Consider the following 27,071-nt stretch of genomic DNA (forward strand, 5'->3'; position numbering starts at 1 on the left):
TACTTTAGTTGTTAGGATCCTTTCCTAATCATAGCTCTGATGTTTCCATTGAAAGATTGAAGAGTTTGTGAAACCTACTGGTGTTGTAACTCTTCAAGCTTCAAGCTACCAGCTGCTGGCCCAGATTCACTTGGGAGGTTTCATTTTGTGCCAGGACCCAAGCAAACCAGGATTTGTGTTTGTCTTTCCCCTGCTTAAAATTATCCAACATCCCCAAGGGCACTGCAGCAAATGAAGACCCAGAATTTCTGGTCTTCAGACTCTCCTATGGAGCAGCTTCCTTACTCATAAGACCCCCACCCAGGTTCTAGCTCGAGGTCAACCATTTTGTCCCAAGTTTCTGTCCCTGCTCTATCCTGCAACATGGAACATTATATCTGTCCTGTTGCTGGCCTACAGTTTGTCATCAGTTTCAGAAATCCCACATGCCCCCATATCCATGGCATCTAACCCAATGATTAGCCCAAGATTTTAAAAATTATTCGATGTTCTTAGCAGTTTATGCAAAAATAAAATGCTGATATGGAATCATTAGAATGATTCTGAGTGGCTCCAGCCTTGAAGGAAACAGTTGGTGACCTAACTCAGGAAGGTAGAGCCACGAACCATCTCTTTAATCGGCTGCTTGAAAGGATCTCAGGGTCTTTATATCTATTGAGTGGAATGGAAAGTAGACTCACCTTCTGTTTAAATTTAACCTATAATTATTTTTCTCACTCTTTTTTTTTTGCCGAGCCTGGGAACTTGAGTGTGTGTTTACTCATCAGTGTGGCTCCCTGTGGGTACCAGTTCACAGGAGAAGGAAATTGAGTATGCTCCTCATCTCAGCTGCAGGAAAAACTAAAACCTTTTTACACCTGGACAGGACTTCTTCATGACTTTCTTTTGCAAAGGCCAGTGTGTTTGGTCATGTGGTTCTGACAGGAATGTCCAAATCTGCTATTTATAGAGGAAGAGCATGGGTGACAGCTTCTCATGTCCTCTGTTGACGCCTTTCCACCTCTGCCCTAGTGGACCGACTGCCCACATGGACTCCAAGTTAGGGCAGCTGAACAGGGACAGGCCCAGAAACCCACACATCCTCTTTCTGTAAGCATCTTACCCCCAGTGCTGCCCTGTCTGAACCTCGCAGGAGATGTCTGTGGTCACAGTCTCAGAACCATCCTCATGTCACCATGGACTTGCAAGTGGTGCTCAAGGTCCCTCTGAGTTTCTCCTAAGGGGATGTCCTTAGTCTCTGAGCCTCCATGAATGTCCAGCACCACTTTACAGCAGTTCCGTTCTAGGACATTCTCGGGCCTGACCCTCCAGGGGAAGACAAGAAGGCCGCGGGTCTGCCCAGCCGGGCAGGGCGGGAGGGGGCCCAGCCCACCAGAGAGCCTGCATCCAGTTACGGATCTCTGCCATGGACCAAAGCCAGAACGTGCACGAAGGGACTCAGGGTTCCCAGACGGTGAGACCTGCAGCCCGGCCCCAGAGGAGCAGGCCTCACCCTCACCACAGTCATCTCCAACCCACCCTTCCCGTGGGCACCACAAGAGGCCACTGCGTCATCCTTGCTCAGGACACAGCTTGCTTCATAGCTATGCTCGTGGTCAACAAAAGCAGCTAACTCGTTTTTGCTTCCAGCATTTACTCTGAGCCACCATCGTGCTAAGGAGTTTCACATACATCACCCCATTCTTTTCTCACAACAACCCTCGAATCAAGTGCTCTAAGTTATCAGCTGCACTTCATGGCAAAGGAAACCAAAACTCATGGATGAGAGTAGCCAGGCTGCTATGTAGCAGAGCTGGATGTGAGCCCAGTGCTTCCAATCTAGCCCTGACTTTTCATGGTTGCATGCTCTACAGCTGCCCAGAAATTGTGTGTGGGAAGCATAGAGCCAGTGGGCTCATAGGACGTTGGCACTCCATCTGGGGGTTGCCATTCAGGCTCCTCATGTCTACTTCCCGTGTCTGCAAAGGTGGCCCCTACCCTCCCTTCACCAGCTCTCACCACTGTGCCTTTATCTTGGCTTCCCAGCTCTCCTACTGCCACTGGCTTGGCCTTGGACTATGATCCTTGTCTTGGGTGCCTGAACTTGACCACTTGTTGTATGGGGCTCCTCAAGTTCTGCCTCTAACAAGATGTCTCCAGTGATCCAGACTTTGGTATGCACCTTCTCAATCCAAGCTTTGTGACCTTGGGTCCGGGCTTCTCACATCTCTATCCTCAGTATGGAGGGAGACTAGGCCTCAGAGAGAAGGGTTAGTAGCAACCAAGGTTCCCCCCGAGGCATGTCTCAGCCGGGTCCTCTTGGCTGCATTATAATGAATGGAAGGTCATTATTAGGTGACGGCCAATGGACAGATGTTTCATCTGGTGGATCTACAGCAGGCTGATCAGTCCTGACTTACCCTAGTCCTAGTCCCAAACTGCTGGCCACCTACAGCCACTGTCCCCTTCTGCAGATTTCTGGGAGTGATCATTGGCAACGTCTTCTATTCAGCCCTGACCAAGGTGGTTCCAAGGAGGGAGCTCAGGCACTAGGGAGAGTGATCACCTCTGAGGGCCTCCTGGTCCCTGGTGATTGAATGCACTCTGAAGCATGTGGACATTCCAGTTTCCTTCCAGATCACAAAACTCTGGCCCTTTGGTGTTAAAAACACAATTAAATATTACTTATTTTCCTCCTGTGGTTAAGCATGGTTTATCTGTAATTGCACCCTACAATCCTCTTTAATCCTAGGCAAAGTGCAGACTAAATGACAGTAAAATATGGGTGCACAGGTATGGGAATGAAGGCCCCTCTATTGGCTGCTTTCTCACCAAAGCTCTAAAGCAATCTTCAACACTTCCCTAGAATTCCAATTTTAAGCTCTAAGGAGAAAACAAAGGCTATGAGTAGGATCCCTGTCTAAATTATCTTTATATCTCTGGCAGCGCTTAGCTCTGTGCTCTGGTTTTAGTAAACATGTGTATGGTATTGAATTGAATGACTCAGGCAGGTAGGTACGTTATTTACAAGTTAAAGGCATCAGCCAGGCTGGGTGTAAAAAAGGAAAGCATGATTAATGCCTACCTAGTTGGAGCTGCTCTTGCAAAAAGGGATTGCAGGGGGTAGGGGCGGGGGGGGGGGTGCTGTCCAAAGGAAGGAGTCTGTGAACAGGACAGAGATAGGGGAACGCAAACAGGAGCAGAGAAAGCTGGTGTGGGGAATGCGTAAGTGGTAGGGAAAGAGGTAGTGGAGCGAAAGAGAGAGGAAGGCAAAGAAGTGAGGGGAAGACAGGGCCCACCAACCTAAAAGTGCCTCACTGAGCCTACTTGGGGCTATTTCTCTGACATAGAAGCCCAGGCCCTCTCTGACAATAAATGCTATAAAGCTGGGGTACATTTTAAAAGGGTAAGCATACACTCTATATTATTTCCCCCCCCCCAATATTATACTTTTAAGTGCAAAGCAATAGCAACAAAAATCATACGAAAAGAAATAAGCTCTCCCAACACCTCTTCCAGGCTCGATAAATCAAGCTGCTTTCAATGTGCATTTCTTTCCTCCTCTGAATCACACGTCATTTACAAGCTTCATTTTAATTCCTCATCTGGTATTAAGAGAAATGACTTGCATTGACTGGCAATAGAATCCAGGTATTTAGGGGTTCTTGTCAGTGTGGTAGTTAAATTGAGATATGTCTTGAGGTCTATATTTGTAAATCCTATTTGTGAGAAACAGTAATAAATAAAGCAGAAGATTGAAATTGAATTCTCACAAAAGGACTTTAGGAGCAAAGCCATTATGTGCCCATCCAATTTCGTGGGATAGAATGTGCATTTAAACTGGGAAAAGCCAGCTCACCCATCTCCAGGATTGGGGGTTGGGAAGGCGGGTGGTGCTGATAGCCAGGGGCATCTCTGGGAGCCCTGATTTTCAGAAGGGTGAGGCCAGGCTTCCGGGCAGTGGGATACCAGATAGTCACTGAAAAGGTCAGTGGGATGGAAATAACAAATTAAATGTTCTCTTAGCCAGAAATCACTGTTGTTTTGAACAAATTTTACCAGCAGAAAAAAGGATAAAATTTGCCTGCAGTTCTATTACTGAATGGGGTTATTTACGTAATTTCTGTGTTGAATGTTCCTCTAAACATTTTTAACAATGTAAATGGGTTCAAGTGGCTTCTGAAGTGACTTCAATCTGATAGCAGGAAGAATTCCTGTCCCTGGGAAGCAGACGCCTGAGAGACCCCAGAGGGATAGGGCTTTTTTCTCTAAGGGGAAGGAAAGGAGAGGCCCCAGTGTAGGACTTCCAAGTTATGTGGGGACAGATACATAGGTCAGGCCTTGAAAGGAGGTCATGCAAGTGAGAATCCTGGAGCCAAAGGCCAGGTGCCTCCACCTCTCCTCCCAGGATGGCCGCAGGGGCTACTGGAGTGTGTGTGGCCCCAGGACATCATATTATCCAGAATGTCAGGAGGTGCTGGTCACAAAACTGTTACAGAACAGGTCTCCAAAAAAATCCCCAGAGCCTGTAGTTGGGGGATGAAGGAAGAGGGTAGCTTTCAAGATGCCTTTGCATATCTACGGCTGGTAGCTAGTGTCTTAGTTATGCAAATGGCTTTAGTTCTTCCAAGGCACCAAGGAGATGGGAGGGGTTTTGACCATGGAATGGTAAGGAGCATGTGGGGCCTGCCCAAGGTTCTGTGAATGGTCAGAACTGGTTACCATGAAAACTGTGTCACAGGCCATGGTCAGGGATTTAAAATTAGGCAGCAGCCTGTTTTTTCGAGAGAGGGAAGAGAGATCCATGTGGTTTGCAAGGAGGTAGAAGAGATCCATGCAGCTTTGAAAGGGCAGAGAAAGAACCATGCATGATCCAGTACAACATGGCACATGTTTTTCTGGACCGTTATATGAAGGCTGATGACATCGTACCCCAGATCCTGAAGGAGACAGCTGACAGATAAGGGATGGGGAACTTCTGGGGATGTTTTTGGCTTCTAGCTTTTTGGGGACAAGGGAAGTGCTGGGTCCCGTGGGAGAACAGGGCTCTGAGCTGAAGTGCTCATCATCCTCCCCAGGTTGGAATACTGTAAATAAAGACCTGTTTTCCTCGACACTAGTTGTTGGGTTTTACACCAAGGCACCACGTGAAAGAACCCCCTTTCGCTCTGTAACAAAACCACAGGAAGCTATCAGAATGTTTATTTAATTCTGGGCTCTTCGACTTCCAAATCTCCATGATAAAAATGCCTGTCTAGAGAAAATTATGTTTTCTTCTCTCCTGAGAGATGTGAGTAAAATTTCCTGTTACATCAGGAAAGAAAGCTTACTGAACACAGACTGGAGGTCTTCATGGAGAAGTTTTATTTCCCATACGCCTTTCTGGCCACTTGACCTGTTTAACTCCCTTGGAAGTTAATTCTTCAGTATTATCAATGGAAAAAAAGTCCAAACCTATAGAGAAACTTTCTAAGTGTTTATCTGAGCCAAATCTGAACATATGTCAGGAAGCAAGATCTCAGTGGATTGAGAATATACTCTGGAGAATGACAGTTTTGCAGGTTATTTTATACATCAGAATCAAGGGAGAAAACGTAAGGAGGGTTACATGAAACCCATCAGTGGTAGGTTAAGGCAGGAGAAAGTAATGAGGGGAAATCTTTAGGACTGGATTAAAAAGTAAAATGGAGAAACACATACCTCCCTTCATTGGTTGGTACAGGATAGGTAGCGTTGACAACACACAGAGATACCATGCAGGCAACAAGATAACAGTGAGCTTCTGCCTGCAGTTGTGCCTCAGGGGTCTGGAAAAATGATTACTTTCATGTTTCAAAGGTTTGTCATCCCAGATGCATAACAGGGCTCATAACAGGGTAAAGACTGACCTTTGCTTAGGAAAATATGGATGTGACTCTCTTTCATGACCTGCCCAGTCAGGACTCTGTGGTCAGACCATCCTATGTGGTTACTCTCAGTCACTGAGCTTGTCAGGTAGCCCCCTAAGCTGATCAGGTCTGCTATGTAGTTCCTCTTACATTCATAAGAGAAGAGCTAAACAACTTGTGAAGATAACAGTGACATCCTGTAAGACATCAGAGTAGGACGCTGCATTGTTACTGGTTTGCCTGGGGACTGCAGAGCTGCTTTGCTAGGTTTGGCTGAGATACCTGAATGGGCAGCATGGGGCACCCATGTTTACCCCTGGAACAGTCACAGACCTTGTGTTGTAGAAGAGAAAATCTTTCCTCTGCCTTTCTAACTTCTCGACTGGGGCCCCTATACTATAAGACAGATGAACAAGAGAAAATCAAACATGTTTATTAACATGTATATCTTATATATAGTTGGGAGAAACTCAGGGATGAGCAACTTAAAGGGATAGCTTAGAATTGGGGCTCATGTACCATCTTCAGCTAAAACAAAGGAAGAGGGGTGTGGAGGAGCAGCTATGGGAAGGGGACCAGGAAAAGTACAGTAAACAAAAGTAAGATTTAAGTCAGTGCCTTCTGAATGGATAAGAGTCTTGTGATTTAGAATCATCTTTCTCTTCCAGGTACAGAGGGTGAGACTCCCTTAAAATGGAGATTCCTTTATAAAGGTTAATTTCCCTCACTTAAGGGGAACTTCTACTGTGTTGTCAGAGCTTTTCCTGTGTTCTGCTGTTTATCAAAATAATCGCTTCAAAATAATCCTCACATCAGAGAGGCATATTTGGGGATGGCATATTCTGGTCTTCTACAGTGGCCATGGCTGGGGCCTGAGTGGGGAGAGACAAGGTAAGGGAGCTAAGGGGGCATATCTGAGGGAGAGTGTTGGCCAGGTCTCTGAAGGGCACAGTCCACACATGCACTTCAGACACAGGCCTGGACATTTGATGGGAGACTGTTAGTCTGGATGAGCCAGCACAGCTCATCAGCGTGCCAGTCTTGCCCACGTAGTCAGTGTTTGATCAGGGAGAAGACCTTCCTCTTCTCAGATGGTGCTGGAAGCGTAAGGAGAGCATGAGAATGTGGGGTCAGAAGTCTAGCCTGGGAGTAATGAGAATAATACTGACCCAGCTAATGTGTACTTAGTACTTATTCAGAACCAACCACTGCTCTAAGCACTTGACATATACCATATCTCATTTAAACCTTCCAACAACCCTGAGAGATAGGGACTATTATTATTCTTTACTGTACAGGTGAGGACATTGGGACTTAAAAGGCTAAGTTGCCCAAGGTCAGCTCATAAACAGTGGAGCCAGGGTTGCAAGTCTGGAACCAGGTCCAAGTCCAGGAACCATGTTTCTGGTCTACTTTGAAGGACTATGTGGTGTCCCAACATTTTTACACCCACCAGCTGTCATGACCCTCACGACAGCTCTGTGATGTGGACAGAAAGCAGATTAGTGATTGCCTGGAGCTGGGAGAGGGTGGTGGATATTAGGGGGTTGCTTGCTAGTGGGTCTGGGGTTTCTAGATGGATGATGGAAATGTTTTAAAATTAATTGTCATGATGGTTGCATGACCTAATAGATGAATTTTATAGTTTGTGGATTATATCTCAATAAAACTGTTATATATTTAGAAAAAAAAACACCTTACCCTGCTAAAACTGCTTCTTGAGCAGACCTACTGACCTCCAGCCTGTGGTCCTGCAGGTTAACTCTTTCCATACTTTGCGTCTCCTCCTTGTTCTGCTTGATTCTTTGCTACAAAACATTCTGCAGCATCTCCTAGGCTCTTTTAGACCTTGGATCTTACTGACAATTATCCAGTAGTGACTTTGATTCCCCTTCTGCTCTCTGTCGGGCATATTCAAACAAGTCTAGCGATGACCCAAACAGCTTGCTTCTGCTCCCCACACTCCTACTCAAGGGCAGCAGGCAGGCGCACCAGCTCACATGATATCTGGGCAGGGCCTGGACATGACATTGGCCTTGGTCTGGGCTAGGTGAGGATTCAAAGAAAAATTCATTTTATTAAATTAATTTCTTTCTTAATTAACTAACTTTCACAGATCAAGAAAAGTTCACATCCCCCAAACAAAAGAAACTCACACTTGACAGTTGAACATGCAAGGGTCACTTTCTTTGTGAGTGGTGCTGAACCCTGACACATGCCGTCATGGGTCATCTTGGCCTGTGTGTACCTCAGCAGGAAAGACTGGTGGAGCTGGGTGCCCCACAGTGAGTAAGGAAGCCCAGCACCTCAGCCCTAGGCAGCATCTTGCTTTCTACTGACCTTAACATCTTCTGCCTCCAGAGGCCCGGGGAGGTTTGGCAGCCTTTTTCTCCCAGTGAGTAATGCTGCCACTGTATATTAAGCTGCACAAGCAAGAGACCCGGGAGTTATTCTTGACCTTTCTTCTCCCTCTCTGACACATCCGAACTATTCCTGATGATTTTGCCTATTAACCCCCTAATCTGTCCATTGTAGGGGACTGCTCCTTGTGGTTTCAGGAATTGTAGCCCAAGCTGTGAGCCAGGCCCCACCCCCCTGCTCCCGGGAAGGCCTCTAAGTCTCAGCAGAAAACCCAAAGGCTGTGTGGCAGGCAGGACCGAAGTTCCCTCAGAGGGTTCCCATGGGAATTGGATTTAAAGAATGAATATTATGCTTTAGAGCTTGCTCTGCTTTTCTTATCTCTTAGTTAACTATAAACAATCTATAGCTAAAAATATATGAAACCTTGCACCTGATGTCAGCATGACATCAGGATATTTAGCAGACCTGGGCACAGACTGTTCACTGTGTTCTCTATATTGATATTTATAATCAGTAACTGTCAACTGTAACCCAAGCTTATTGTCTGAAAGCTTATTGATGATTCATAAGTCTTGACCTCGCATCTCCCAAATTCCCTCCTCAATAAAAGGCACAGGAGATGGAAGTTCAGTGCTCTTCTCCCCTAGAGAGACTAGCCACCTTCCATTCCCCCAGACAAACTACAGTGTCCTGGATCAATTTATTCTGCCGTGGTCATGAAACCTCTGCTGGACAGGGAGTTTCCTACCGAGCTGGGGCATGGGAGGCAGTTCAGCCTTAGTCCATATCCCTATTTCTTCTGTTCTGCTGCCCTAGCCAAATCTACTGACATTTCTCCCCTGGATGACAGTAAGACCACCCTGTTTTCTCTGTCCCCATCTTTTCTCACTGCTAATATGTTCCCCACACTTGATCTTTTCAAATCCAAATCCTTCAGCAGCTTCTCATTTCAAACAGACTCATTTTCTGAATGTGACCTACAGGCCCTGCTGGTGCAAACCCCACCTGCCCCTCCACCTTCCTTTCACACTGCTCTCCTCTCTTCCACCCCTGAGGTCTGGCCACATGGCTGTTCTTTTAGTCCTTTGAATAGCCTGTGTGTATCAGTTAAGTTTGTATCAACCCAAATTTAGTGGCTTAAAATAACAATTGATTTGCTCACAATTCTGGAGTTTGGCAGTTTGGGCTAGGGTCAGGTGGGTGGTTCTTTTCTCTCGGTGGCATTGGCTGGGGGGTGTCTGGTCCCTCCTCGCCTGAGTCACACGCTTGGGTTGTCAGCCAGGGTGACTGCGAGGAATGGACCTCCCTGGTTCCATCGTCTTTCGTTCTCAGCTCCTTCACAGCAGGGGGGACTCGGGATTGCAAGTGGGAGAAGCTGGAAGCTGCAGAGCCTCCAAAGGCCTGGTCTCAGACAGTGCAAACCATCACTTTTCTGCATTCTGTTGATCAGTGCAAGTCATAAGACCAACCCAGATCCAAGAGGAGGGAAAATGGATAGAGCCTTTCGATAAGAGGAGCAAAAAATTCACATTGCAAAGAAGAGTGGGAGGAATTGTTGCTGCCATCTTTGAATGAGATCCACGCACCATGCATTTTCCTACACAGGTCATCACAGCTGAGCTGGCTGCCTCTGTGCTAGGGGCTCTCGTCCACTTTTTCTATTTCTTTAACTAAGTTAGCTTAGTCTGGCCCTTCAGATCTCCCTTTGAGTGCCTCACCTACGGATGCTTTCTCTGAGCCTATTGGCTACATCCCTTCGTTGAATGCTAGTTTTTCTAGCAGGGCGTTGCTTTCTTTCATGGAAGTTAGCTTCATTTCTGATACTCTGTGATGATTTAATTAATATTGATTGATTGATTAAAATTAATTTAATCAATATGTTTCCCTTGCAAGATCATCAGCTTCATGAAAGCAAGGACCTGTCTTGAAGTTCCCCATTTCATTCTCATGCTAGAAAGTAGGCTCTGAATGGATATTTTCTGGATGAAAATTAATTAATTAATACCTGTTCCTGGAATCATTATACCTGATGGCCCATTGATATTTATGCATAGTTCCCTTCCCACTTCCCTAGTAGAGGGTCACCAAGAGTAGTGCCATAGATTCTCTGCCACAGGGGCAGGTCTCAGAGCTTAGAATGTGCATTTTCATGGCCTATTTCAGCCCATCTGAAGGGCCTACTCCTTCCTCTGTGGAGGAGCCCTAGGCCTGGAGTGCTTTTCCAGGGGTGTAGTTCCCTCTCTTCTTTCTCCTTGGCATCAGAAACATGCCAATCACTCCTTCACTTCAGCCTTTCTCTTTGATGACATTTCTTCCTGTCTCCGTAGGACCTTGACATTTCGGCTGATAAACAGTGATGTGAAGAATGGATCCTTGGGACCCTTGCTTGGGATCATCCGTAGTTGGGATGCATGTAGCTAGTTCTCATGTCTGGCAGAAGGATAACCTGGATCACATCCTGTTTAGGAAGCTCCCCTTTTGCTTTCATGCCTCTCTGGTAGAGTCGGAGGTGAGGTGAATACCCATGGCAGCTGCCTTAGCTACCCTGTTGCTTTATTTCTTAAGCATTCAGTCTGCTCTCTGGAATTGCTTCACTTCTACTGTCTAGGCTCAGTCACTTGACCATGGACAGACTTCACATCAACTTATCACTTGGGGCCAGCCCATGACCTCTGCCATGATCATACCTGGCTGACTAGAAGTACAGCCTGCTGGGACTTGAGACTTGCTGACTCCTTGGCTCCTTCCAGTTGCCTTCATAGTGCTGCCCTGCCAGGTCACTTTGTGCAGCAGGAAGCTAACCTTGACACCCCTGACAATGACACCCCTCACCTTGAGGGTATTGTTGGTGCCCCTTCACATCCACTGAGCCTCCTCAGGCCATGTGCACACATGCCTGTTCCCCTCACTCACCCTGTCTACAACGCAGGTTAGAGGTGCCCGCCAGGCATCCTGAGTGGGGTGCAAGCTGTGGCTGAGGAAGAAGAGCTTGAGGGCCCAGAGCCACAGGTCAGCTTGCCCTGGATTGCAGAAATCTGAGTTGCAGTGCCCATCACATAAGGGTTGGCGTGTTATACGGCATGTGGCTAAGGCTGTGGTTTTGGGTCCCTCACTTCTGATTGGGGATTATTGACAACTTACTCAACCTCTAAGATCCTTATCTGTGGAGATTTCATAAAGCAGTTGGTGTTTGGCCCAGAGCACACTCCCCTCTCTGAGGGGAGGTGACTGCAGAAGTGGTGATGGAGAAGGGGAAAGCAGAGGGGCGCTCCCTGGACCTGTCCCAGCACGGGGGCTCCACTCAGGGCCCACGGAACTGAGCTCAGTTGGCCTCCCATACTCACTGGGCGCTTGTGTTTTTCTTTTTCTTTTGATCCCTCCCTTCTTTCCTCTCTCCCTTCCTCTTTCCCTCCCTCCATTTTTTTTTCATTTTTTTCATTCCTTTGTTCATTTGTTTCTTTCTTCATGAAGATTTGTTCTTGTGTTTTCTTCTAAGAGTTCTACAGCTTTAGCTCTTACATTTAGGCCTTCGATCCATTTTCAGTTATTTTTTTTTGTATATGCTGTGAGGTGGTGGTCCAAATGCATTCTTTTGCATGTTGTCCAGAACAATTTGTTGGAAAGACTATTCTTCCCCTACTGAAGTGTCTTGGCACCCTTATTGAAAACTGAATCTTTGCATCTTAACAATATTAAGTTTTCCAGTTGGTGAACATAAGGTATCTTTCCATTCATTCCCTGAATCTTGAAACTATCAAATGCCACATAACTGTGGAACTCTGTGTCTTTACCCACCCCTGAAAATTCAGCCACCTTGTTTTACCTGTAAGGTCTCTTGCCTCTATTTCCCAGAGGCCCTTGGCAATATTTTACCTCCCTGACTTGGCTTCCTTCTAGTGGGTCTGCCCCAACCTGTGGGGGCACCTAGTTTCAGGTCCCAAATCACACCAGTCTGAACCACCCACTGTCTACCAGTCTCTGAGCTCACCATCTTCTCATTGAAGAAACGAGAAAGATGGGAGAGGATTCTTGGGGATGGGAGAATTTTCCAGCTGTCCTATTTCCCTGTGCTATAACCATAGTTGGGAAATAGAAACAGAAGAAGCATACACACACACATGAATTGTGCCACCAAATTTAATCAATAAAGAACCAGGAGAGGTGGACAAATATTAAAGAGTGTCCCAGTATGCTTGAGGTGTGGGTTTCCGGGAGACTAGAGGTGGAATGGCTGGAAATGACCCAGTGTGGGACGAGCACACATTGTGCCGAGCGGGGTTAGTTCACCAGTGCACTCTCATATATGGAGAGCATGCCAGAGCGCCACAGCAGGACAGTCGCACGGGTCCCTGAAATGTCTCTGTGTCTCCTTCCTCTTCTTCTCACCAGTTCCAGGACATTCACTTTCACAAATTAGTCCTTCTGGGCAATCAGAAATGCTTGTTTTTCCTGTCTGGAACTGAGAGTAGGTGCCTGGTGCAGCTCTTCCCTGAGAGCAAGGCCTGGGGGCGTGGAGGCCAGCCAGGCCCAGGCAAAGGATGGCAAGTGTCGCTTGCTCGGGCTTTTGCATCTCTTGAAGGCAACCATCATTCCGGCCTTCCACTTGAATATTCCAGCAACAAGTGACACCTGCACATGATCATGTTGGGGTGGATGCTTCCAGAAGGCTGGGTGCTAAAACAGCATATTAACAGTGCAGAACTAAACCACTGTGTACTTTGTGCTGATTTGAATAAAGATGGTCTGTTTTTTAGTTTGAATTTTCCAGTCTATGTCTATAAGGCACAACTTCTACCAGGTAGGAAAAAAACCTTCATGGATCCCAATGTGCTACTGAGAACTAAGAAAACCATATATCACATGGAGCATTTTATGGGCCTCTCTTATCTAGAGCTGGATTTTAATATCCTAAACTATTTTATCTATAAAAAGTCCCCAAATCTTCTTTTCTACCTTTTTTTGTTAGGTTAGGTTAAGCAGTGCTGCAGAAACAAACCAACCCTGAAATATCAGTGGCTTTATGTATTAAAATGTTATTTCTCACTCATGCTAAGTCCTTGAGCTGTTACCTTCAAACCTCAGGGAGCGGTAGTGACCTCTGGAAATTGCTCTGTCAAGCTGATGACATCCTTGCACCTCCAGGTATGGCTCTGCGGGGGCAGCATGGAGGTCCTGCCTTGCTCACGGGTGGCCCACATTGAGCGGAAGAAGAAGCCCTACAACAGCAACATTGGCTTCTACACCAAGAGGAATGCTCTCCGGGTGGCTGAGGTCTGGATGGATGATTACAAGTCTCATGTGTACATAGCGTGGAACCTGCCGCTGGAGGTAGGGCCCAGCAGACCTCCCTGTCTCCCTTTTAGGAACTGTCATTCTTGTGTTTGACTGGTCATGATCCCTTTAATAAGCTGATGCTTCCTCCCAAAAAAGATGCTCACACTTGCAAAATTATGAACGCATTTTGAGGGAGTCCACAGATCATCAGGTTGTAGTACCCTCGCTGTGCATGGGGGTGGTGACAACAGAAATCTCAAAATCCATTTACAAAGATTAGAAGGGTGGTATTGTATTAGTCCCAGTCTTATTACATTAATCTACATGCCCTACTCCTGAACATACATTGTGTCCAGAAGATTCTTGCCTGAAGTCTCTGGCACCAGACCCTGTCATCTGCTCTGTGTGCCCTCCTCTGGCACTCCAGCTGTCTCATGACATGCATCCCTACTGTGTGCTGAATCCCTTGTTTCCATGACTCTTCAGCTGTCCTTCAGCTTCCATTCAGAATGTCACCTAGGAAAGTTCCCATGTCACTCCAGACCTTTGAATCCCAGCTCTGCCACTTACTAGTTATGAGATCTTGCATGAATCCATTTATACAGCCTTTGTACCTCGGGTTCCTCAGCTATAAAATGGGCATAGTAGCAGTCCCTCCTTCCTCGGGCAGTTGAGAGAACTAAATTGAAAGTAATAAATCTACGTATGTGTGTCATACTTAGAGCAGTGCCTGGCACAGGATATGGGAATGTTGGTGAGTGCTTTTTGTCCGCGACAGCACAGCAGGGTCACCTGAACTCTCAGCCACAGTTGGGTTTATCTACTCAGCCAGGTGTCGGAGCCCTGCCCTTCAGAGAGTTGCCCAGAACTGGTCCTACTGAGAATACAGCCCCTGTGTTTCAGGAGGCTGGAGCCCAGAACAGCAAAAATGCATCTATACAAGGTCTATGTGCAAGGTCTATGGATAAAGAAGCCAAAAGTGAAGAATTAATATCATTGTTGTTACAATTATAGAAATAAGATTCTAAAGTATTGAAAACCCCCAATGACACTGTACACTTTTGAGCTGTTATACTATAAGTCAATTTATATGTTACGATATAAAGCTGCACAACATTTATTGAGCCCTTCCTATGTCCCAGACACGAGATAAGTTCCTTATTTGCAGTTTCTCATTTAGCTCTCATAACAACCTCATGACTTAGGAGCCATCTGCCTTGGTTTTCTCATCTGTACAACAGGGATTGTTAACATTTGTCTCTTCGGGCACCTGAGAAGCTAAAAATGAGGCTTAGAACAGAGCATAGCAAATATTAAGTGCTCCATAAATGCTAGCTTGTTATCACCCTAGTGTGGTGTCCATTTTGCAGGTGAGTAAACCGAAGCTCCGGAGGTTAAAAGTGACTTTTTAATGAAGGTCCTGCACAGAGCACATGGCAGGGCAGGGACGGAGGTCACGTCTTCCTTCACCTCTGCCCACAGCTCTGTGAGGTCAGTGGAATAGGTGTTATTTTTTCCTGTTCTGCAGAGGAGGAGCTGTTACCTAGAGCAGTGATGTGACTTAGAGTCCTAAGAACTCAGAGCTGCGGACTCTATCCCGATGCTTCTTCCATCATTACAAACAACCTCTGGCCCCTAATGCCAGTGCCCCTGCCACACTTTTCACAGATGACCGTTCTCATTAACATGCCAAGTATATTACAACAAAGAGTTAAATATCGCTGTCCAGGTTTGCCTTTGAATTTAATGTTTGACATTTAAAGGGATGTTCCTTTGAAATCATTGTTTGGCTGCTGAAGAAGAAATCTTTTTTTTTAACGTCTTTTTTTTATTGTTGTTCTATTACAGTTGTCCCAATTTTCCCCCATTGCTCTGTTGCTCTCCACTGCCCCGCTCCCACAGTCAACCCCCACCCTGTTGCCCGTGTCCATGCGTCATTTACACATGCTCCTCGACTAAAATAATTTGGACTTCTCCCCTGGGCCCCCAAGGTGCTGCCTGGCTGCGCCCCTCAGTGGAGAGAGCCTCCCGTCTCCGCTAGTTCAGGGCCATCTTGTGGCTGAGTCTGCGGAGTCATATTTCAGCTACTTTATTTCTCCCTGTCAGCACACAGCCACCCATTACAGGTTCATTTCTGTAAAAGCAGAGTGAATTATTCATTAGAACATCATTACAAGCTTCGCAATGGAAAATTATTTTCACTTCTGCATAAATGAACTTCACAAAGAGCCAACAAAAGGGGAAATTACACATGGAGAGAAAAGAAAGACAGGAGGTGGTTTATAAGCACCTATTTTCTTGTCTTAATCAAATAATTCCTCTAATAATTGGCTCGGATAGTCACTCAGGAAATGTGGGAGAGACGGAGCTGGGAACATACAGACAGCGATGATCAGAGCAGCATGCTGTGCTCAGGGGACAGCAGTGTCTAGCTTGGGGCTCGGTGATCAAATAGGTCCCCTCAGTCTGACCTCTGAGTAAGCGTGCAGAGAATTAAGATTTCTCTCTGATGGTTTTTCCAAAGGTGATGCCACCTGTGCTCTTTGGCCGGAGCTCCCCAGTCGCTAATGCCCTTTGCCTCTCTCTACTTTCAGAATCCAGGAATTGACATAGGTGATGTCTCTGAAAGAAGAGCCTTAAGGAAAAGTTTAAAGTGTAAGAACTTCCAGTGGTACCTGGACCACGTATACCCAGAAATGAGAAGATACAATAACACCATTGCATATGGGGAGGTAATTAAGACCACGCATGCTCTCAGCTTGGATGGCTGTGCAATGGGTTGTGTATTGCTTTGATGGGGGACAATGAGGACCAGAGTCATTTGTTCATTCATTCACTCATTCATTCATTCATTCATTCATTCATCCAGTGAGTGGTTCTTAATGATGCAGTCCCTGACAGCAAGGCTTTTGCCAGCTGATAGAAGGGACAAATGCAATGCTGTTCAATACCATGTGGCCTGGGCCATCCTTTTGCATGGGGTGTGGAGTGGACAATGAGTTCTCTTTGGGACATTTTGATTTTGAAGTCCCCTGAGACCTGTAAATGGGACATTAACTAGGAAGGTGGGCCTAAAATGAGGAGGAGACTGGAACTCTCCCTTGCTCAGTGCTGTAGGCCAAAGCCATTTGCCAACAAAGAAAGGGTGCACATACTCTTCTCAGATTTCCTGTGATTCAACAATATCACCTTTCTACACATTAAAACAGACTGACTTTTCTCTTATTACAAATATCATAAATATGCATTTTAGAATTTTTTGAAAATAATACTGCAATAGCAATGAATACTTACTGGGCACTTTCAAAGGGCTATGCACTATTCTAAGTGCTTTGCACATATGAATTCATTTCACTGTCACTTTATGAGGTAGTAGTATTATTTCCATTTTATTGATAAGGAAACTGAGACTTAGAGAAATTAAATGAATTACCTAAGGTTTCAGAGCCAATTAGTCACGAAGCGGGGATTGGACACGGGCATTCTGATTCCATAGGTAATGCATACATGTTGATGTATGGTCTTCTTCACTGTGTGTGTATATATATTTTTACTAAAATTATTTATATATATATATGCTTTTTATACACACATATCTATATCTCTAGATCTGAACTAAAGCTAGCAAAGCTCTCTTTGACTTAGAGTGTTTACTTTTTCTGCAACTGTGAGTTTTCCTACTTTATGCGTGATGCCTTTTATTTTTTTATTGAATTTATTGGAGTGACATTGCTTAATAAAATTATATAGGTTTCAGGTGTACAATTCTCTAATATATCCTCTATATATAGTATTGTGTGTTCACACCCCAAGTCAACTCTCCTTCCGTCACTGTTTAACCCACTTTATCCTCTTCTACCTCTCCCCACCCCCGCTTCCCTCTGGTAATCACCATCCTGTTGTCTGTGTCTGTGAGGTTTTCTTTTTCTTTTCTTTTTTTCTTTTTTCTTTTTGCTTAATCCCTTTACCTTTTTCACCTAACTACCCAACCCCCACTCCTCTGACATCTGTCTGTTCTCTGTATCTATGAGTCTGTTTCTATTTTATTTGTTAGTTTATTTTGCTTTAGACTACATATGCATGAAATTATATGGTACTTTTGACTTTCTCTCACTGGCTTATTTCACCTAGCATAATGCTCTCCACGTCCACCCATGCTGTCACAAAGGCTAAGATTTCCTTCTTTTTTATGTCAAACTAGTATTTCATTGTGTAAATGTACCGCAGCTTTTTTATCCACTCATCTACTGCTGGGCACTTGGGCTGCTTCCAAATTGTGGTTGTCGTAAATCAGCCCTAGATTAAACCATCAGGTCTGGGCAAGGTGTCCCTCCTGAGCTGGCCTGGAATGGGGAAGCTTGCTTCGTGCAGGGGCCATCTGTCTCACGGTTAGGGACACCTGAAGACAGGAGTCAGCCTGATGGATGGATCCCCCACCCGAGTGGCTCCTCTCAGCTTCCATTCCCCCACCTGGAAGATGGAGCGCAGGGTTGCTGGGAAGCTGAAGCGACTACGATGTGACGAGCACTCAGAGCAGGACCTGGCACACAGCAGCAACTATTGATAGGTCCAAAGGGCCTTGTCTTTTCTTCCTCAAAGCAAAAACATGGTTTGGGTTGTTTTATTTGTTTTTTTGTTACCAGAGTAAGATCAAATATAAGAGAAACATTGGAAAATGATAGGCAGTGAATGGGGTATTTCCAAGACAATTGGGTAAATTGCTTGGCTCTTTGAAAAAAAAAAAAAAAAGATTCTTACAGCTCACCATACCCCGAAGTGAATTTTAGATGAACTATAGCATTAACTGAAAGAAAAGAAACCATAATAGAACTATACAGAAATTGATATGAATCTGATCTCTGAAAGAGAAAGGAAGGGCTTTCTAAGAATCAAAGCCATGAAAGAAAATACAAAGGAAAAGGATAATGGATCTGAGCTCATAAATTTTAAAGTAATCTATGCATCAACCAAATAGAGAAATCATATGCCAAACTGGAAATGTGTATGCCATAAAAATTGTAGATGAATGGATAATACCATTAATATATAATGAGCCCTGAAAATTGATTTAAATAAAAATTTAATCTAAATAAGAAAATCAAAAATCCCAAAGGAAAATAAAGTACAAAAGAAAATACAAATAGTTAAAAACCACATAAACAATTTTAATTTCTCTCACAATGAAAGAAATTTAAAATAATTTAAAAATACACTTTGATAGCTTTTTTCCTACTACCAAGTGAACAAATACTCACTTTTAGAATGTATGTTGCTGCTTTGCCAGCAAAGTTTTGGTGATATGAAAAACCACATATCCTCTGGTGAGAGCACACATTTAAATAAGGTTTTTAAAAAGCAATTTAAACGTTTATTAAAAGGCTTAATGATAGTCATTCTACTATTCTATTTGCTTATCCTAAGCAAATCTGAAATGGGGACAAAGAATTGAGAAAAGAGCTGTTTATCTCAATGACTTTTTTTTTGGATCAAAAATTTTGAATCTAATTTAAAGGTTAGTTAAATACATATACTATCTTAATGGTTTGAGTCTAATGACATGAGGAAAGTATTGATGCTGTAATTCTTAAAAGCAAAAAGTCAGGATAATAAAATTGGATTAGCTACTATTTGAGATTGGAAAAAGTGAGAGAATAGTATTGGGAAATGGGAATGATAGTTTTAACAGTTACCTCTGGGTAGTGGGGCAGGCAGTTTCTGTGTGGGTACTTTGCCATGTTTCCCAGTTATCACTAGTGTTTATGTGATTATATTATAATCAGAAGAAAAAGTAGTATTCGCAGAGAAAGAATTAAAATGGGAAAAGGCTAGAAGAGGGCCAGGGCACAGTCCCCAGGCTGCGCACTGGGCAGTCTGGGGCTGACGCTCACGTGTGCACAGTGTGAATGACATCTCTGGAGTGGAGCCCTGGGGAGCGTTGGAGGGGACCTACAGCGCATAGTTGATTTTGGGACAGGGACATCTTCTTTTTGCAAAATTTTCTATGTATTTTAAGTTATAAATTCAAAGCATACATTCTGTAAAAAATATAAAAATGAAACAAAATTTATTCTAATTCCCAATTCCCAGGCATGATTAATGTTAACATTTCAGGCATTTGCTATTACTCCTCTGTTTGCTGAGCTCCCCATAAACAGAAATATATCTCAGATGGACTATAGCATTATTGAATGCAAGACATCAGACTAATCATATTCAGTTTGTAACAAAATCCATTATTTAGACAACTAATTTTTGCTGTTTTCTATGTAATCCTTAAGTTTACTGAAAAGTTAGAAATCGTTTTCTTGTTTGTTTTTGTTTATTTTTTATTGTTTTTCTATTACAGTTGTCCCATTTTTCTCTCTTTGCTCTCCCCTGACTCCCCCACCCCCCACAGTCCATCCCCATTTAGTTGTCCACGTCCATGGGTCATTCATATTAGTTCCTTGACTAGACCCCTTCCCTTCTTTAATTTCTATTTTCACTGCTCAGGGCCTACTGGTTCCTTTCACCACAGCTGACCCCTGAGCAGTGGAGTGGAGGAGGCAGAGAGACTCCAAGCTGCTCACGCAGGTCACGCCCTTCGTTGCTCATGTACAGTTCTGTGTGAGAGGCTTCCCCAGGCCAGTGAACATTTCTGGGTTTCATGCTCCTTTCTCTCTCCTAATTTATTTTTTTAACCTGGCATTTTTTTTTTTAAATCTTTCTAGTCACTTGAATTGTTTATGTCTTACTCCTGAAAACATGATAACCTCTAAACCAAAACCTCTGATCCTCTGAAATGAAAGTGACATGATACCCAAACTGTAACACACTTCCTCCTGACCTTTTCACCAACTTTTCAGGCTTTGTCAATATAATCTGGGATTTGAGACCCAAATATTATTATACTTTATTTGCATTTTATACCTTCTTTAAGAATAATTTTGTAGTCAAATTCAGTTCAGTGACAAAAGTTACCAGCATTGAGACAACTTTACTTTAATGCTCACTCCTACTAGTTCTTGTCCCCACCCCAGACCCCAGCGCAGCAACAAGAGGAGACAGACACCTCTGAGCAGGTGTCAGCCCTGGCATCTCTGCCTCACCGACATCCAGTGTCAGTGCCAAGGCTTGCTTAGATACTAAATAATTCACTTTTTGTTGATTTTTAACATTTTATTTACCTCTATTAGTTGCAATATCTTAAAGTAACTTTTAAAGAAAGGTATGTGCATGCTTTACACCCTGACTCTTACATGTGTGAGGTAGTGCCTTCCCACGTGCAAGAACACTGCAGTGTGCACAGAAACATTGGGCCACCACATCTTTTGCTCAAAATTCCATGGTTGGCCCCCAGTACCCTTACGGCCTGAACTGCCCTGGCCCCAAGGTCACTTTTGCTCATCTCTTTTTCCCCTCTGAGTGCCATCTATGTGAACCATAACACATATACAGTGTGCATACAGCACATGTGCAGCATAGTAATATGAATCAAAATTCCATGTAACCACCACCCGGCTGAAAAACAGAACATTGCCAACATAATTTCCACTTATCCTTTTAACCATTTAGCTCAGGAGTCACCTCCCCTTAGTCTCTGAACACCTCTTCTTGACTTATCCCTGGTTAGTTTGGTTTCCATGGAGAATATAATCTGGAGGGGACCATGTGTATATGGGGAAGACCAGCATGGCTGTTCTCCCACTGGTTGACATTGGAGGATGGTGGGTGGGACAGACACCCATGTAGAACACAGTGCACCTGGAGGTCTGATAGGTAAGTTTTGTCTTGGGGACCTTTGTCTGTTCCTTCACAGGTGCATTCCAGACACCTAGGATGGTACCTGGCACAGCGTAGGCATTCAGTAAATATTTTTTGAGCATATAAATACATGTTGCTAGCTCTTTGCATGATGGCAAGGCTTTTGTTTGCTTTTTTGATTGCTGTTTTTCATACCTCTATGCAAGTAATGACTTAAGAAGCTGACCTATGATTCCCAGAGTTATTAAAACCAGTGTTGGTACTGAAGCCCACTTTGATAACCAGTGTTTCTATGTCCAAAAGTTTCCTGAGATCCTTTTCTATGCTGGGGTGGGGGAGCTGTGTGGGTGAGGGTCACAGGCAGAGGGTTGGTGCCTGCAGAATCCATTGAAGGACTCTGCTAGAGGGATCACCTCACAGACTCAGGCCTGGGTCTTCAGCGAAGGGTGTCACATAGCCTTCCCATTCAGTGGTTGGGACCAAGACATGGTGGAACAGTGGTTGGGTGGCAGCAGCTCCACCAGATGAGTTCTCATGGGTGATGTTTTGCCTGTTCCTGCAGCTTCGCAACAACAAGGCAAAAGATGTCTGCTTGGACCAGGGCCCGCTGGAGAACCACACAGCAATAATGTACCCATGCCATGGCTGGGGACCTCAGGTAGGAGCCGTCTCTGACTGGGGGAAGAGTAAATTCAGTGGCCCACAGGGGATTTGTGGGACTTCTGGTAACTTCTCTTGTCCTTTACTTGGGTAGCTATTACCCACTCTGTGGGGGCTTTCTGGTGTTTCTCTGTGAGTCAAGGAAAAAGTTCACAAGTGGTTACATCAGCACAGATAGTAAGAGGATCAATGGGCATGTGTCATACTGAAAGGAAAATGTAAATAAACTTGAGAGTCATTTACTAATAGGCAAGTATACGTGTTGTAATTGTAATTATAACCAAATATGCCTGCTACGGCTTCAAAGACAGAGTTAGCAGATTTCCTCATGAAAGCCTGATAGACATATCCACCCTGAATGGCCATCATCAGTTTGGTGGTGAATATGACCTGGTCTGTGAGTGCTGGTACAAAAGCCAGGTTTCAGCTGGGGAGGAAGCAGGCGCTTCAGTACATTTCTGAGAGCATGTGGTCTCTGATCTCTCAGGAGAACATACAAAATTATTCAAAAAGGACAAAATGATCAACCAACAAAGTGAAAACAAAGCCTGGTAAATGAATTTCCTTTGACAACTTTGTGCTAACCTCTGTGTGTGTGTGTGTGTATGTGTGTGTGTGCGTGCGTGTGTGTGTGTGTGCACGCATCTATATAAAGAGCTTAGCAGAAATTCTCTAAGATTGGGAATAAACACATCCAAAAATGTCATTCCACTTGACATTTATGAAAATTTAAAATATTTTTATGTTGATCAATAGTAATAAAAGGCAAGCTACAAATTTGGAGAACATTTATTATTCAGTCCCCGAGGAGCACTAGACATTTGGTTCAAAGTCAGACTCATAGATTCTCCTGTAGAAGGAAGACACTGGACAAAATACTCTAAGTTCTCAGTGTTTCTCTCATGTCCTATGGACACACATGTTCACATGCAAATTCACATGCATACACACATGCTCATGCATGCATTCATAAAGGCTCAAAGGTTTTCTCTGCTCATAGAACTCTGCTTTCCTATTAAGCCAGTACCTAGAAAGAGAAAAACTGTGTTCCTTCTACTATCACCACAGGTGGTTCTCCTAGTCCAGACCCTTGGCCTCCCTTCAAGGTGATGGGTCCTTTGAAGGACTAATGCCAGACGGGTCAAGTCCTGAATCCTTTGGTCCTTGCAACCACTCTGGGTGGTAGCAGGCAGCATAAGGAAGCTGAGGCATGGAGGGGCAAGTGCCTGTTAACAAAGCAGACTAGAACTCATACACTCTAGCACAAGCAAAGCATTTGCAATTCAAATCTAACCTGTTTAATTTAAGATTATTTACTGAGACCTACCACCAGTTACAATTGGCTAAAATTGCCCGTGGGGAGCAGGAGAATGACCACGAAGACCAGCTCCTACACGTTGGGAAATGGGGCATTAGCATCAAAGGCAGTATAGACTGAAGAATCCAGTGTCTTCATTCATTCATTCATTTACTCATCCTCTCAACAATACCTCTCGATCAGCTACTGCAGATGCTAGTCACAATGGTGTATGGCCGTTGATGAGATACCTACCCTGCTCTCAAGTGGTTTACACTTGAGGGAGAGAGGCAAGTAAAGAGGCAGAAAAACTCTTTAGTTTAAGTGTGGAAAGAGCAAGCTAGCCCGGGGTGCTGGGTGCTGGAAGACTGAGGTGGCCCTGTTTGGCAGGGGCTTAGAATGCAAGAGGGAAGGAAGTGCTGAGAGAGAAGTGAGATGGAGAGACAGATCTGCGGTGGCCTGATAAGGCATGTGCCACAGCACGGTGCCCGCACTCCAGTGTGCAGCGGAATCACCTGGAAGGCTCATGAAGGCACCCACTACTGGGCCCCACCCCAGAGTTTCCGAGTTAGGAGGTTGGGGTAGGGCCTGAGATTTTCTGTTTCTAATAAGTTCCCAAGTAATGCTTGTGATGCTGAGGTCTGACCTGACCCTGAAGGCAGTGGAGAGTCATTGAAGTGTTCACCTGGGCCAATGACAGGTTTAAACAGTGCACAGAGAGCCCCAGAGGAGTCAGGGAGGGAGGGATGCTGTGGAGCCGTCCTGGCCTTCGCCTCCTACTGACTACATACAGTTTTCCGCTCCTTGGGGCTAAGGAGTGAGGTGCCGTAGAAGCCCTGGTGATGGAGAAATGGGTGTGGTGGTGAGCTGTGGCCTTCCAGGGCTGGTCAAGCCAGTCATTTAAGAGGCTGCATCTTGGGATAGGCCAAATGACAAGCCAAAAATGGACCACAGTTTGTCTCGGGCAAGATGGGGACACAGTGGTATTGGGCCAGGGGGGCAGCAGGAGCCTGGACACTGAGCCCTGAGAATGTCACATTGCTGTATATGACCATCACTTAGGGACACACCAAGAATAGCTTTAGAAGAAAACTTAACTCCCAGGCTTCTTTGTCCAATCTTCTAAATAGTTCACATTAGAACTGAGTAGTCATTAACTGTGACATACACTATTGCGTTTCAATATTTGCATAATCAAAAACTGGTCTGCAAAGCCAACTTCTATGAATAAGAAAGGGAGTAAGATTGGTCAAATGAATGTCTCCCAGAGCTCGGAGGGTTTCTGCAGATGGCCCTAGGTTTTTTGAGTGTTTCAGGGGAAAGTTTTCTAAGCCATGGGTAAGCTCTTGGCTAACCCTGAGGACCAGTGCATTGAGGTGACTGTGTTCGTCTTCAGTGTAGCTACGTCCTCCAAGGCCTCCTACCCTTTCCATCTGCCCTGACTACTCAGAGCACCCTTTAATGCCCTTCTGATGCTCACAGCTCCAAACATACTCTCTCCTACTAGAAGCTTAGTGGCATGCACAGCCCAGGACCCAGGCCTTTGCTGGGAAATAACTGGAATTTATCTTGTACCAGTTCCACCTGCATGCAGAACTTTCCATAGTGCCTGCTCTTGCCGTAGTGATTATGTGATGGCAGAAGAGGTTAGACTGCTCCTTGCTCCCTCCAGTTCCAGGAATGCACACCTATAAGTTGGCCATGGTTGTCATCCATCAACCGATTTTTTAAAAAAATTCTCACCCAAGGGTACGTTTATTGATTTTAGAGAAGAAGGGAGAGAGAGATGAGAGAGGAACATTGATTGGTTGCTTCCCATACACGTCCTGACCGGTAATCAAACAACCTTTTGGTGTATGGTATGGCACTCCAACAAACTGAGCCACCTGGCCAGGGCCCATCAACTCATTTTTTAAAGTAAACCTAGTGGTTTTTTGTTTTTGTTGTTGTTGTTGTTCTACCACATGTTCAGAGTTAGCGTGCACTCTCGGTACTGCCCTCCAGCCACCAGGCTGCCCCTACCCTCACTCATCAAGGATCCTTCCTTTCCTGCTAAACAGCTCCCTCTGCACTAGGAGATTGCTACCCACCAATCACCTGTCTGGGCATCTTTTTAAACTGCTTCACAGAGTGCTGTGGGTTAACAGAGATGAATCGATGAACTGTAATAAGGCAACTCCCAGAAGAAGGAATTGGTGTTTCATGGACATTGTTAGCTTAATTAATGGACTTTGTTGTAATTTATTGTCAAACAGCAATTAAACAGAGATAAAATAGGCACCAAGGAGGGTAATTTCCTGTCCTGCAACATGTGTTTGTTAACAAGATGGAAATGGTTCTCCGCCTCTCAGAGAGCCTGCTTGCTCGTGAGTGTGTGTCAGTGAACTCGTGACCAGCCTTGGATTTGTCTGGTTACTAATTTGGATTAGACAAACATCCGTTTCTTTTTTGAGCCTGAGTTGTATTTTAAAATAGGATGTCAAGGACACAGCAGCAGCCTTTGGTGTCAGCTTGACCCCATTTAGAGCACGGTCTAGTCTAAGGAGGCCACAACTCCCCACTCCATTCCAGGCTGCTGCCCTCCTGGGCCCGGTCGGGTAGGTCCCCAAGCTGGAACAACCCAGGTCGCCCGACATAGGTATCAGCCCTGGGAATGGCCTCCTCTGCCAGCCCCTTCCTGCCTTCTCTCCCAGAGCACCGCATCAACGCTTCCCCACCACTGCTTCTGATTTCCCTGACGGCAAGGGTCAAGAGAAGAAAAAGGGGTGGGCAGTGCTGCCCTGAGGGGCTCAGGGGCTCGTAGCATCATCCTCACCCCTTAACTCCTCCAACAGCTCTGGGGCTGCTCTGAGCTGAGCTGTTGGCCTGAAGCCCCAGCACTGTAATGGCTGCACGTGGCCCAGAGCCGTGGGTTCCGGCCCTGCCTACAGACAGCTCTGAGCTCTCAGATCAGGCATGGCGGGTTGAGGCAGAAAACCAAAATGCTGATGATAATAAACCCACTTCTATTTTAGAAACATGTTCAATCCAATCAGGTGGGTAGTGACCGCCCCCTTTACTGATGAGAAAATTGAGAGTCAGGCAGCGTTGTCCCAGTCTTCAAACCCAAGGCTTGTGACTCCTTGACGTGGATACGCTGCTGTGCCATCTAGGGAGCATGTCTCAAGTCCTTGAGCCCTCAAATGGTCTCCAGGCCACAGCAGGCCTTGGTAGAAAGAATTGAGCACGCACAGAGCCAGTGCTAGGCACGTGGACTATCAGAGCAAACGTGAGGAGGTGGGAGAGGCATAGGCCATGTTTGAGGGACTATCAAGCAATTGTCCCAGGCAAGTGGTTGAGGGTGGCCAACATGGACAGAGTACTGACAGCCCTGGGCTTCCCACCCAGCATCTCAGGTGTGGTCCACGAGACTGCTGGCCACCAGGAACTCATTACAAATGCTGATCCCTGAGTCCCACCCAGATGTATTGAAAGTGGGGCCCAGGAACCTGCATGTTATCAGTCATCTCCAAGTGCTTTTTTTCCCAATCAACACAATTATTGATCATCTTTTATGGGCAAAGCTATGTGTTAGACATGTAATGCTGATGGTGTGTTTCTGTTTGCCCAGGGAAGGTCCAGGTTATGCTTAGTGTCCCAGCCTAATATTTTAAATTTATATTTCAGTTTTTATATAATTGGGTTTTTAAGGTAAAGTTTACTCTTTATTATGTGTAGTTTTCCAAGTTTTGACAAACACATGGTCAAGTAACCCCACCACAATCAAGAAATAGAGCAATGTTGCCACCCCGACATCCCCTGGGCCCCTTTGTAGTTCATGTCTGCCTCTTCCCCAAGTGCTTTATACACAGGAAATCTGAGGACCAGCT

General features: G+C 45.1%; 1 protein-coding gene across 2 annotated transcripts in view; it reads left to right on the forward strand.

The window, feature by feature from the left end:
• Positions 1-27,071, forward strand: part of GALNT17 (polypeptide N-acetylgalactosaminyltransferase 17) — a 447,810-nt gene that overhangs the window by 401,186 nt on the left and 19,553 nt on the right. For both annotated transcript variants that reach the window (XM_090276912.1, XM_090276913.1), the window contains 3 exons: positions 13,371-13,556; positions 16,097-16,234; positions 21,808-21,903. In XM_090276912.1, coding sequence (XP_090133038.1) covers positions 13,371-13,556; positions 16,097-16,234; positions 21,808-21,903 — 420 coding nt within the window. The remainder of the gene's footprint in view (positions 1-13,370; positions 13,557-16,096; positions 16,235-21,807; positions 21,904-27,071) is intronic.

This window comes from Furipterus horrens, unplaced genomic scaffold, assembly GCF_987537825.1.
Source record: "Furipterus horrens unplaced genomic scaffold, mFurHor1.1.pri manual_scaffold_5, whole genome shotgun sequence".
NCBI lineage: Eukaryota > Metazoa > Chordata > Mammalia > Chiroptera > Furipteridae > Furipterus > Furipterus horrens.